Source organism: Osmerus mordax, chromosome 24 (assembly GCF_038355195.1).
Source record: "Osmerus mordax isolate fOsmMor3 chromosome 24, fOsmMor3.pri, whole genome shotgun sequence".
NCBI lineage: Eukaryota > Metazoa > Chordata > Actinopteri > Osmeriformes > Osmeridae > Osmerus > Osmerus mordax.
The window spans coordinates 5,761,087-5,773,996 of NC_090073.1; the positions used below are offsets into that span (position 1 = coordinate 5,761,087).

A 12,910-nucleotide genomic window follows, 5' to 3' on the forward strand; every position below is an offset into this window, starting at 1 on the left:
ATGAGTGGCTTTGTGCTCATTCCTATAGAATGTTTTTCTTAATGCCGTAATACCGCATACTTGAATGTTCATTAGCATAATTTCCTTACATACAGTGTTGTATCGCTTCAATCAAACGTAGGAACATCAAGGGGAATTGCTTGGCTTTCAAATGGTTATAGCCAGGAGCACATTTTTACGTGTGTTATCTAGTGATAGAGACTGTATCACACCTCATGATTTAATTCCCCGTAGCGGTAACTGACCAGTGAAATAACATAAGGACAAAATAACTTGGATTGTTCTCTTGAACACAGATTCTTGTATCGCCTTTCATGCTCCCTCTGGCTAGAATCCGACTGCCGACTGAAATATCTCAGAGGTCTGTCAATGATTCCTTCCCTCCTTTTTCTTGCCCCCCCCCCCCCTCAAAGGTCATTGGATGAAAACATCCCCGGCTCCTCCCCTTGGACCTTCCCATCCAATACTTTTTGAGGAGGAGGTAGTAAAGCACTTTTGAGCCTCACCTCTTCCCTGACACCGTCTAGAGCTGTTGAGATCAACAACCAGGCAGGATATTGTAGTCGGCGTAAAATTAAACACAAGATGGCTGCTGTGGCAGTAATCTCTGTTTCGAGCCTATTTGACCTGACAGTTTAAACACTTGAACTTCAACATGCCTTGTTGCAGGGGGCAAAGCAGTACTGGGGTGTGTTTGTGGGCAGGCTACGCACTTCCCTGGGGGGGCGTCCTTGATTAGGAGCGTGCTTCACCTCTAATTGCTGTGGGTCACTGTAGGTGAGTGCAAGTGGTCGGAAGGAAACAATTTTTCTCCTGGAGCTAGTACCTGATTGGGTAAGTAAGTGACCCTTGACCCTGACCCCACTCCATTCAGAATTTAAGATGAGTTAGATCATGGTCAGTGATATTGTTTTTGCATAGGGTGCAGTACTTATATATTGCAGGGTTATAATGTTCCATAGTTATGTTATGTGTTACTTCAACATGCTGCTTGATATTACTTATACTGATTCTGTGATCGGTGATTCCGTTTTTTCAATGATCTTTTTACTCCTCTATGTCGTTTAGGGGTGGACCAGTGTCTCACTGGTTACATGTGTAGGCTAAGGCCTTACCTCACAAGTCTGGGTTTGAATCCAACCTGGGCAATTTCCTGCATGTCCTTCCCTCTATCCTACATTCCTTTCGCTCTTTACTATCTCTGCCCCAGTAAAAAAGAAATGCCCTTAACACCAAAAAAATCAAATTACAATTATAATGCTATTTCACGGTGTAGATATTACATGGACTTTAATGTGCCATGAATACGAGTTGATCTGGTGTTGTTATAGTATTATTCATCACTCACAGATTCAATATATATTCAACATCAAACCCCCTCAATAACCGCACTGTGGCTGGTGTATCCAAACTGATGGACTCATTCAAAAACGGGCGACAGACCCGTCCTTGACCCTGGCTGCACGTGGATAATCCATCACATTTACATTTAGTCATTTAGCAGACGCTCTTATCCAGAGCGACTTACAGTAAGTACAGGGACATTCCCCCCGAGGCAAGTAGGGTGAAGTGCCTTGCCCAAGGACACAACGTCAGTTGGCATGACCGGGAATCAAACTGGCAACCTTCGGATTACTAGCCCGATTCCCTCACCGCTCAGCCACCTGACTCCCTAATCCATCACATTGTTTACAGAATGCCCTTCACAGCTTGTATGTTTTCATCCTGCAGAGTCCAAAAAAAAACACCTCCACCTCTTCTCGCTGCTCGGCCAAACGTATCGCCTGCCTCCGAGCTGTAAATAAGAAGGCGTACTGTAATCCACTTGATAAATTTCAGGCGAAATACAGTCATCAGCTGAAAGCAATTTACGTCTGTGTTCGAGCCAGAGGCTCGCGATTTTCTCTGTTGTCATCCATCATAGGCCGCAAGGCCCAGCCAAAATACACACACCCTTCAAATTGCTGTCGTATGCTGGCGCGAGTGCTGAAAACCCAGCCATTTTTCCTTGTCTGTACTTCAAATAAACTTTTTATTTGTTTATGATGATGGGGGAGTTTTTTTGGGTCAACCAGCAATTCAGCTATCATGCGGGAGGTTTGTCTCATTTACTTTGTTGGTTGAAAGACGTCGAATTCCAATCCACGTGTAGTGATTGTATATTCATCCTCCACAGTGGAGGCTTCCCATTGGCTGACAAAACAACAAATCCGCCATTTGGTTATGGACAAATGTTGAGTCCGTTTTGAGTTGTAACAAATCAAATCAAGTGTGATTTCCATAGGCTTGCCTACAGTAGATCTCAGTCTTCACAGATGCCCATAGCTGTCATCACATGAAATACAATCTAAACCCACAAAGCAGACAAGGAAAAATGCACGTGAATGATTATTTTAGTGTGTAATAGTGTTTATCAAAGGTCCCTTAACACATACACATGGAAACATGTGGAAGGTCTTTTATGCTAAAGGAAACTCATCACATACCGGGCAACTTAGAGGTCAACCACTTCTGTACACACAGCCCTCCCTTCCACTGTCGTGTCTTTCAGTGTGTAGTCGAGTATGGACCTAGTAGTCAATGAAATGGATATACTGTCATTTTCTGAGCCCCCTTTCTCCCACTTTTAGCCAGTCATTGTTGGATATCAACACATTTTTTTTGCTGTTGATCACAATGAGTTTGCTACTAAGCGCCCCTTGTCTAGCTATTTTTTTTTTGTGAAGCATAAATTATGCTGCCCATTACCGCCCCGCCCCCTCCACATACCGTCACATAGAAGCCATTTTATCAGTCAGGTCCTGACCCAAGATCACGGAGGCGCTGGTGCTACAAGATAAGGCTCCACTGCTGGGCTTAGGGTTCACTCCGTCCTTCCCTCTCCAAACATTTTCTTTCAGCGAACATGCCAAGCGGAGGATATGTCATAATGTCACTTGGCTGTGTGCTGCATGCAGGCCACGCCGTGGAGGAGGCAGGGCCGTCGAGGTGTCGAGCTCTCACACACCCCAGGGTGATGCTGTAGGGTATACTGAAATTGTGTGTAGTATCAAAACTAGAGAGAGAAATTCTGTCTCTAGTTTTGATACGACACAGTGCACACACTATTACATTCAGAGTGATCTGCCACGAAGCTGAGAAATCTACCTAAACTTACAGAGACAGCTGAAAGGAGAACCTATAGACAGCTGTAACCAGTCATAATGACAGGAAGGTTGACTATTCATTTTGTGTTAATAGGCTGATTGGACATTGTTATTATTATTATTAATAAGTATTTGTGCAGTGCAGATGAATGGAGGACTGTGAGAAACGGAAGAGGATATCATATGATTTCCCACCAATGCAGCTGATAGTCACAGACACGTCTTGCAGTGTCTGTCACTACAAGGTGTAGTCCATTAGTTTTCCTGGTTCAGACAAGCTTTACGGTCAACATGTTGTTCGTTCTTGTTGTTATTCAAAAGCAACAATGGCTCCCCTCCTTAACGCTGATGATTATTTCCTTTAGTAAACACATTCTGTAAAGAGCGCCCTCGAACAACCCTTCCTTACTTTACGAGCTAGTGAGGAACGGATGACAGGCGGATTACCGTTGACACGCTGACCTCCCGACCGTCCGTTGGGGGCTGTTTAAGCCGCGGTGATAAGTTAAGCATATGTTACGTTTTGTTTTTATTCAGGTGGGGGACTCGTGGTTCATTGTTTGCCTGGAACAAGAGCATCTGCTCCTAAAGGAAGGGTGGGGCGGCAGGACAGAGATATCAGACCAGCAGCAATCCACCTTCAGTTCCTACATTCTCTGTTCCGGATGCTGCAGGTGACACAACCCTGTCTTTGACCTCACATTGTGTGTTCTGTGTTAGAGAATTGTGTTCACTGATCAATACTGGAAATTAGGCCTACTGGGATTTCATTACGTGGTGCAGGACAAACTGTACCACGGGGGAAACAAACAATATAACAGCATTTGATCTTTAAAAAATAAAACTAAACCATGCCTTTAACTGACTCACGCACACAAAGCACACTTTTAACTAATTAAGTGTTACGACACATTAACTGTAAATACTACAAAGTAAAGTAAAATGATCAATTTCAATAACAACACTCTTTTAAAAACATATTGTGTTTCTATTTATTTATGCGTCATATCATTTGATAATGCTATTTTATTTGATTAATTTAACATATTAGTGGAGGTAATTGTTTTCTCATCAGAGTGAATGGGGAGTAGCCTAACTTCCATTTTGGAGGAGAGGCGGAGAAAAAGACTAAAAGATAAGTGGAGCCCAAATAGCTCTGCTTTCCTGAATGAACACGGGTAGCCTATTTCTTAAAAGGATAGAGTCGTCTTTTGCCTCTAATTTGTTTTTTACCGGAGAAGTTAACAACAGGACAGATACACAAATAAATGAGCTTTCTCCACAAGAGTATAAACTGAAAGACACGTGAGATTAAATCTTAATGTTGACCACTGATTTAAAACATATTCGGAGGGCGTTTCGTTGTTCATTTGAATGCCGGATTTTCCCCTTTTGAAGAATAAGGCCTGTAGGCTGGTAGCCTTTATTTGGATGTTTCCTCTTTTCTCATGTACTGGAAAAATGAATCTCAATCCTCACTTCCAAAAGAAGAAAATGTCTTATTGGACAATGATTTCGTTAAGGTAATGAAACGATTTGGGGGTCATTAAACCTCAACTTCAATGTGATAATGTTTTACTCTGAATTTGTATCTGAATTTTTGTTTCCAATGTTTATGTTTAGTGACAATCACGATTTTTTTTTTAGATTGGTGCTAATTTTTTAAACGAAGGACAACATGGATTCTGAATTCCACCCTGAAGCACATTTTTTGGCAGTGGGTGAATAGTGCCGTAATCACCCGGGGGACTCTCAAGTATTTAACGAGCCTATCATGACCGAGACAATCACCGTCCTTTATGTTTCAAGATCAGCTGCAACTTCTGTACATTATCTCGTATGAATAGTGCGATCTACAATTGAACCACTTCACATCCTATGGCTGTTTAGAGAGATTCGATTTTCGATTACGGCTATTAAAATTATAATATGTAATTCTGCTGGTGTCCCGGTGCCTTCTCGTGAGTGACAGCTGAAATTGACACTCTTACTGCCTCTTGTCGCGAGCATTTCAAGCAAACACTAATTGCAGGTGGTCTATCTTTTCAGGGCTTTTCGATTGCATGGGGAATATGAGGTAGGCTGTTGCGCGCAAGGAAAAAAATCAATCATTTAAGTCTAATTGCCTCATCAAATTTTGCCTTTGTTGCCAGCTTTTAAATGCGTTATTTATTGTTTTGGACCGGATGTGGCTGGCAGTGTGGGTTAGGGATGCGTAATGCGTGGAAGAGGGCGAGTAGTCTATCTTTTAGGCTCCATCTTTCTCACCGACACCCAGTGTCCGAGGATTGATAATGGTGAGTCAAAACTACAAGGTCTTCCTTTTCCTGGTATAATGCTTCTGATTCTTAGATTGTGTCGAAAAGGCCGTTAATCGAACTGCTTTCACCCAAGGATACTCAATGCTGTCCTCTGAGCTGTGTCGACTGTTTGGGCGTTGAGTTCTTAGTTTTGTCACTTTAAATCAATTACATTTTGGATCGTGTCATGTTATTGTCAACTCACTGTAATGTCTGATGTGCGTAGACACAATTCATATGGTGGGTATACGCTATTTCAAAGTTGGCAAGTGTGAGAAGTTATTGTATAGTATAAAGGTAAGTTATGCAAGTTATGTTAAACATTGGAAGAAGCCTATTTCAACCTAAAAATCAGATTGTAAAGTATTGTTGTTCATAACAGTCTCACTCGGAAGAGGAGTCCCAATCGGAGGTGAAGAAGGAGGCAAACCTGTGCAGTCCTTCCCTGACGCCGTGTGTGTGTTCCTCGCCGTTGGCCTCTCCGTCAGCAGTCCGCTCCTTGGGGAAGAATCAGTGCGCGAGCTGCGGGACGGAGATCCAGGACAGATATCTGCTCAAGGTGACCAGAACCATTTTAGGCCGAAATCATATAATTCAGTGTTGTCCCCACATATACCTGCTGATATCTACTGATGATTGTGGTTTACAATCAATTTAACAGTTCTGGATGATGTACGCGCCTGCATCGCCTGATGTTTTAGTTTTTTTTACATAATTATCCAAAAACGAAATAAATCATTTTTAATGTTTCTAGTGGATGACTATAACATGTGCATGTTTTACCATGTAATAACTTTGCATTGTATTGATAACCTTGCAGGTGAATAATCAGAATTGGCACGTGGGATGTCTGGAGTGTTCAGTCTGCAGAGAATCTTTACGTCAGCACAATAGCTGCTACATAAAAAACAAAGAAATCTATTGTAAATTGGATTATTTCAGGTAGGGTAAGTTCTGCAACCTGTTTACATTAAAGTGAAAGCCTTTATGTGCATATAGGCTACGACATTTAGCCCTTTTCGTCATCTGGTGACGCAAAATAGAACTAGGCCTGAAAGGAAAATGTTAAATATTGGATAGCCTACAGTCTATAGCCAAGAAAAGTGTTGCTGTGTCAACACGTTTTAACGGCATACTTAGTTTTATAATATATATGTGCTTTAGAAATAACGTTTATTATTTTTAAACTATCTAAATTAAATTGTCTACCCTTTAATCATTTGTCTTTCTGGTCAACACCTTTCACGTTTCTCTTTGGTCGTAGACAATAATGTCGTGAAAACAAATTGTTTTTTAAATGGTTAGTTTATTCCTCTGAATAATCTGCGATTTACAAAACATCTCTTCATGTAGTAGTTTATTATTTAATTATCTTATTTTTCATAGTATTTTTTAAACTTCTTCAGATTACTGTTATAGTTTATATTACTGCTATTACTCAACTATATTGCCGTCACACATTCATACAAAACATAATTTTGAACTTAAATTAGCCTATATTTGACAGCGTTCAATCTGTCTCACAGTCGGTTCGGCACCAAATGTGCCCAGTGTGGCCGTCAGATCTATGCCAGTGATTGGGTGAGGCGAGCGCGTGGCAGTGTGTACCACCTGGCGTGCTTTGCTTGCTACTCCTGCAAGCGACAATTGTCTACCGGAGAGGAGTTTGGTCTCGTGGAAGGCAGGGTTCTCTGTCGAGGTCACTATGATACCATGGTGGACAACCTGCGTAGAGCTGCAGAAAACGGTTAGTAACAACTTCCAGACCATACCAGACATTGCAGGCATAGCCTATGTTAATTATGTTTTTATTGTCGTCACAATTTGAAAACAGAATACTAAACTGGCGCCGGCTAGTTTCAGTGTAAGAAAATTAACATAAATGCGTTGAGTTTGGTTGGTAAATGATTGTTCCTGTAACCCGTAGGGACAGGGCTGACTCTGGAAGGAGCCCTGCCTTCTGACCAGGACAGTCAACCCAGACCAGCAAAGAGGGCACGGACATCCTTCACTGCAGAGCAACTTCAGGTATATAGCATGTTGTGCTTAACAGTCTGAGTGTGTGTTTCTCTGAGAAGGAAAAACAGTGATGGCTGACTTGAGTGTTCTGGTGTGTTCTCCTAGGTAATGCAGTCCCAGTTTAACCAAGACAACAACCCAGATGCCCAGACCCTACAAAAGCTTGCAGACATGACAGGACTGAGCCGACGGGTCATACAGGTCAGGGAAACATGGCGCACTGGAATATGATTTAGGCAACAGGACATCATTCCATGTAGTACAATATGTTGTCTATGATAATTTAATATATAGGCCTATCTAAATGATTCTATGAACATTTAAGATTTTTTGTTAAAATGATAGACAATTTATTTAAATGTCTAATCCCAAAATCATTTTATATATGTTTACTAACAATCCACTTTATACAATCAGAAATGTTTCATTATTTGGTTTGTAGAAATGTAGCATTTTCTGTGATTATGTAGTTGCTTAATTTGCATGTGATTTGCATCCACTTCACTTACGGATTGCACACAGCCATATCAGGTTCCCACCCACAAAATAATTAGGATTTTTCAAAATCAAATCCTAAAATATCTCAAGCATTGGAAAAGAAAAGGAAAGGAAAAAAATACTTTGCATACTTTGCATAAAAAAATCCTAAATGATTTCTTCAGCGATTGATAATGAAAGATAAATCATAGGCTATATTTTGGATTTTCTATCAGGTTTGGTTTCAGAACTGTAGAGCAAGACACAAAAAGCACCCTCCGCAACCCAGCGCTCTGTCCCAGGGTGTCCCCCACTCCCGTATGCCCTCCTCCCTGCCAGAAGACTTCCACTACTCCTCCTTCAGCAGCCCTGACCACCCCCACCTGATGGGCCTGCATGGATACCTGGACAGTGAGTCAGCGCCTCCTCAGCCTGTCCCTGGGAGAGATTGTATTTGAGAGAATTGTCTAATCTGTTTCTTAGTATCAAGCACCGTGGAACTGTGCTCTCCTAGTCCTTGATTATCTGCTGCACTTACTATCCACACTTTCGTACATCGCCGTGGATTAAAGCATCTGCTGAATGAATACATGTAAATGTTGTTGTGAACCATGAGGGCTTGATTTCCTACTGATTAATATGTTCGACTGCTGAATCAGTTATGTTTAGTTTTTTTGCTTTTCAAGTGCATCTTCTTGAGTAGATCTCTTTTGTGTTTGTGTCTGTATGCAGGCCATCCTTTCTCTGTGCTGGCAGGCTCGAACCATCTCAACCACTCGACCATGAGCTTGACTCAGCTGCCTCTGCGCTGAGCCCTGCCTGACTCTACAGGTCCCCAATCCCTGTTCAGTTTCTTCATGTGAGCAGACAGCAGGACGGTCCCTCCTGCCTCTTCGCAGGATTACTGTGTGTTTTTTTACGCCATCTAATTCAGTTTGGAATTGTGCTTTTCAAGGAGATGTATGTTTTCTCTCTCTCCTCTTGGAAAATCCTCCTGGAAGATCAGACATTAGCAAGAACAAAAGGACGTGACGTGAAGTCCCCCCCCCCAAAAAAAAGAATTGTCCTGGATAACTTTTTTTCTTGCTCTTTTTCCATCAAGTCACACCATTAAAGCAGGGTTTTTGTTTCTTTTCAATCCTGAGGTTTAAATGTGTAAGAAATCCAAATGCATGACTTGTGTGTTTCTCTGGGCTGAGGATATGTCTGACCCCGGAGACTGTGTTTTGTGTTGATGTTGTTTTGAAGTTGTTTCATAGAATGTTACGTTATTTATTTTGACTTTACAGAGAAGCACTTTAGTAAATGTCCTTATATGCTGACTGCTAAAGTCATTTATTGTATATTGTAAATACTGTACGAATTTAATAAAATGTGCCTGTAAGTGTTGTGTAAACTCAATGTATTTTCTCACTTTTTCAGTTATTTTTGACACACACACACACACACACACACACACACACATACACACACTGGAAGTAGATCTTGTAGGCCTAACACACAGTAGGTTATTTTACACACACAATCGCAAACAATAAACCCAATAGGCCATCCATCAAAAGTAAAATGGCTTTCATAACCTGTATTATCAGCAATATTCATAGGTATGTAATGAACAAGGTACGGGTTGAGGGCCCTCAATTTACAACCTGTTAAGGTAATGGGGAAACTATTATAAGCATTTCACTCAACGTATGATATTGATCCAGCACTCTGTTGGCTTTCATAAGACCTTTTAACTCAGAGCATGTGAAGCAGTTATATTGACTGCTTAGCACTCTGCCCGCCATTCCGGCAATGAAAACCACAACGACAGTAATGAACTCAGTGCAACAAAGGAGAGCACAGCCCTGTCCATCTCTTTAGAAGACAACCTCTTTTACATCAGTCTCTTAACTGGAACACTTACGCTGCGGGGATCAATCTCCTGTATCCACTAGTCCTTCCTCGAGCAGAGGGATGGGGGTCTGAGTCAACTTGATGCTCAGCCCACACCAAGTGTGGGCTGAGCATCAAATTTTGCTTAAGAGGTTTCATAGTTTTGATAAGGCGTCATTGTCCACGTCCACCCCCCCCCCCCCCCCCCAAAAAAAAGACTTGCTTGAAACTAGCTGTACAGTACATGTTCCACCCAAATACTTAAACACCACAGTGTAGGAAAGTTCCTGTGATCAGATGTGTTCTATCCACATTGTCCAAGTTAAGAATGCTAATTACCCATAAGTGTATGATCCAGTGATATCATGTAGCTACACAGAGAAACTAACCCAGTAGAGGGAGGCATTAGGAAGAGGATGTACCAGATACATGCACTGACTCAATGGCGTTCTTTGTGCTTGGGCCATAGCGATTAGAGATTTAATTAAAAATAGACTAGATTGGGCTGAGCCAGGTGTGTGGGACTCAGGTGGAGAAGGCAGCCTCCTCCCTGCTGACTGAACCCACAAGGAGAAGCAGTCACCAAGGCCAGCGCCAAGAGAAGGAAATTAAAGATGGCTGATTAGAGATACAGATGCAGGTTAGTAAGATACAGTGGAACGTTTACCAGTAGTTTTTTTTTTTAATCATCAACTTCTACTTGCTTGCTTATATTGTCTTGTGCACAGATTTGAACACTTAAATGCGATTAAAAAAAAGTGAATTGGTGTGTTGTTACTATGTAGTACGTTTGTAATCAGAGTGTCTTTTTAAGTCAATAAAATATGAGAATAAATTGTCACTGAAAGGTTTATTCTACTGTATCTAGGCATGTGAAATCTAAAAACAAGTCGTGTCTCCTTTGTTATGTTGAATAGAGCTGATTGTCAATCAGGCATATTCTTGGCCGCTCTTTAACGAAATAACATCAAAATGTCTCTTTATTTCCTCCTATTGGATTATCTCACGTACAGTATAGTTTGTCTATTGAGAAAACGAGGCAGGGAAACGACATCGTTCAACCACGCACAAGCTTCTATCAGCCTTCAAACCGGCTCATTCTGTCAGAATGTCATGCACCGGCTCAGTTGATTGGCAGGCTCAAGTACTTGCAGATGAGAAAGGCCCCCTATGTTAATGAATAGCCGTCTGATTGCAGGATTCCTCGTGGCGAATTACTGCGCGCGGCACCGCTGATGAGTGATTACGCGACAGTACTTTTCAGCCGAGTCCTCGGCTGAGCTCCACAATCTGACTACAAAGGTCTGTGCAGACCTCTCATCTAAGCACCCTGTGCCTAAAAAAAAGTAATTTATTTTTTGGTGCGAGGGAAAAAAATAAATAAAAGGAAGAATGGAAGGAGAAGTAGCAGAGCGCATCACATGCCTAGGCCTTCTTTCTGACATTAAAATGTTAAACAGAACTGAGAATTAACCCCTAGAATTGGGTTTTGCTGCATTAATTTCCGGAGTCAGGTGGCTGAGCGGTTAGGGAAGCGGGCTAGTAATCTGAAGGTTGCCAGTTCGATTCCCCCGAGGCAAGGCACTTCACCCTACTTGCCTCGGGGAGAATGTCCCTGTACTTACTGTAAGTCGCTCTGCTAAATGACTAAATGTAAATGTAATTTGCTGCTTCTACGATGATTGTGCTCGTTCCCAGCAACACTGAAAGAGATGCAGATGACAATGTCAGACATAGCTAAAACATTACTGTCTTTCATCAGACCTGAAGCCAATTCTCTTCGGTCACCAAATTAAATATAGGCTATATTTTGCGTAGAACGAAACTCTAGTGCAAGTTCTGCATTCCCTACCATGTCATGACTCTAAGTGGAAGCAACGCGGCCGTCATGGTCGCTGTGTCGTATTGCAGCCTTGGCGCACTGAGTGGTAGTGAGGCAGCTGGCAGACTGTGTTTGAAGACTGTGCCAGACCACTCCAGTCTACTCGAGCCCTCTCAGACAGACAGCAGAGAAGAGATGGCTCGTCGAGTAGTCTCGTTTGACCCATTTTCATCTCAAATCGGCTCAGTGGAGTTATTCGCAAAGTGCACACTCGTAGGTTTTCAAATGTGCATTCTACTATTCTTTTTACTTTTGGCCTCGAGTCTCTGATATCTTTTTGACAGCTGTCCAAATGCAGTGACTGTGTAGTACCACCAGGGAGCGGTACATCCTCAACATTAGCCACTATATCTCATGGACATGCCCCGGTTTCCTTCCATAACATAATTTAAGTTGATCTACTACAGCTAAAACACACAGTTCAGTGTACAACAATCGGGACATGTGTCAAATGTGTTGGATTGACGCAACTCTTCTGTGGGTCTGGTTGAGATTGAAATATGGGTGGTGGCCATGGGACTCTTTAAATCAGGTCCGACTGTTTTACTGCCTGATCAAGCAAGAATTGGGCACATTGAAGTTATAGTAAGGAATCTATATAGATGTTGCTGTCTGCTGAGGTACCTGAGAGATGAGTTGTGAAAAAAAAAAAAAAAAAAAGAAAAATATATATATATATTGCCCATGTGATAATGGATATTGATAGTATTGGGTACACACATCTACACAGTACAAGTATGTAGTGTACTAATATGCAAATGTGCCTGGGTTCAACAATCCCTGCCTCCACCAACCTCTTGAGCTATTCTCAGGGGTTTTCCCTTTCTCCTCTCTCTCTCTCTCTCTCTCTCTCTCTCTCTCTCTCTCTCTCTCTCTCTCTCTCTCTCTCTCTCTCTCTCTCTCTCTCTCTCTCTCTCTCCCTACCTCTCTTGGTCTCGCTCACCCCGCTCTCCCTCTCTCCATTGTCCACTGGTTCCTCCCAGATCCCCCGGACCTGAGCCATCCCCAGGAGCGGCAGGTGGCTCGGGTTGCCAGGCATTCTTCTGTGGCTCAATAGGAGGAGGAGGAGGCTGTATCAGAGAACCAGAGACATGTGCACTCAGCTGGTCCAGCTCCCATCCAGGACCAACAGGAATAGGGACTTTCCATTGTAACCTAAACCTCAAAAATGACCTAAGAGAATTATTAGCATTACATCTTTCATTACA

The 12,910-nt window shown here is 42.2% G+C and overlaps 1 protein-coding gene across 3 annotated transcripts; it reads left to right on the forward strand.

Annotated features, from left to right (window-relative positions):
- Positions 1-3,749: 3,749 nt before the first annotated feature.
- On the forward strand, positions 3,750-9,320 carry LOC136932676 (LIM/homeobox protein Lhx6-like). 3 transcript variants are annotated; one of them, XM_067227878.1, is made up of 8 exons: positions 3,750-3,820; positions 5,829-6,005; positions 6,267-6,388; positions 6,973-7,193; positions 7,374-7,474; positions 7,571-7,666; positions 8,179-8,353; positions 8,675-9,320. In XM_067227878.1, exons 1-8 carry the CDS (start codon positions 3,812-3,814, stop codon positions 8,752-8,754), a joined length of 981 nt encoding a protein of 326 aa, XP_067083979.1. In that variant the 5' UTR covers positions 3,750-3,811; the 3' UTR covers positions 8,755-9,320. The 3 variants fall into 3 exon arrangements, with proteins under 3 accessions (XP_067083979.1, XP_067083978.1, XP_067083980.1); XM_067227877.1 differs by lacking the exon at positions 3,750-3,820 and adding an exon at positions 4,379-4,669; XM_067227879.1 differs by lacking the exon at positions 3,750-3,820 and adding an exon at positions 5,329-5,443.
- The last annotated feature ends 3,590 nt before the right edge of the window (positions 9,321-12,910 follow it).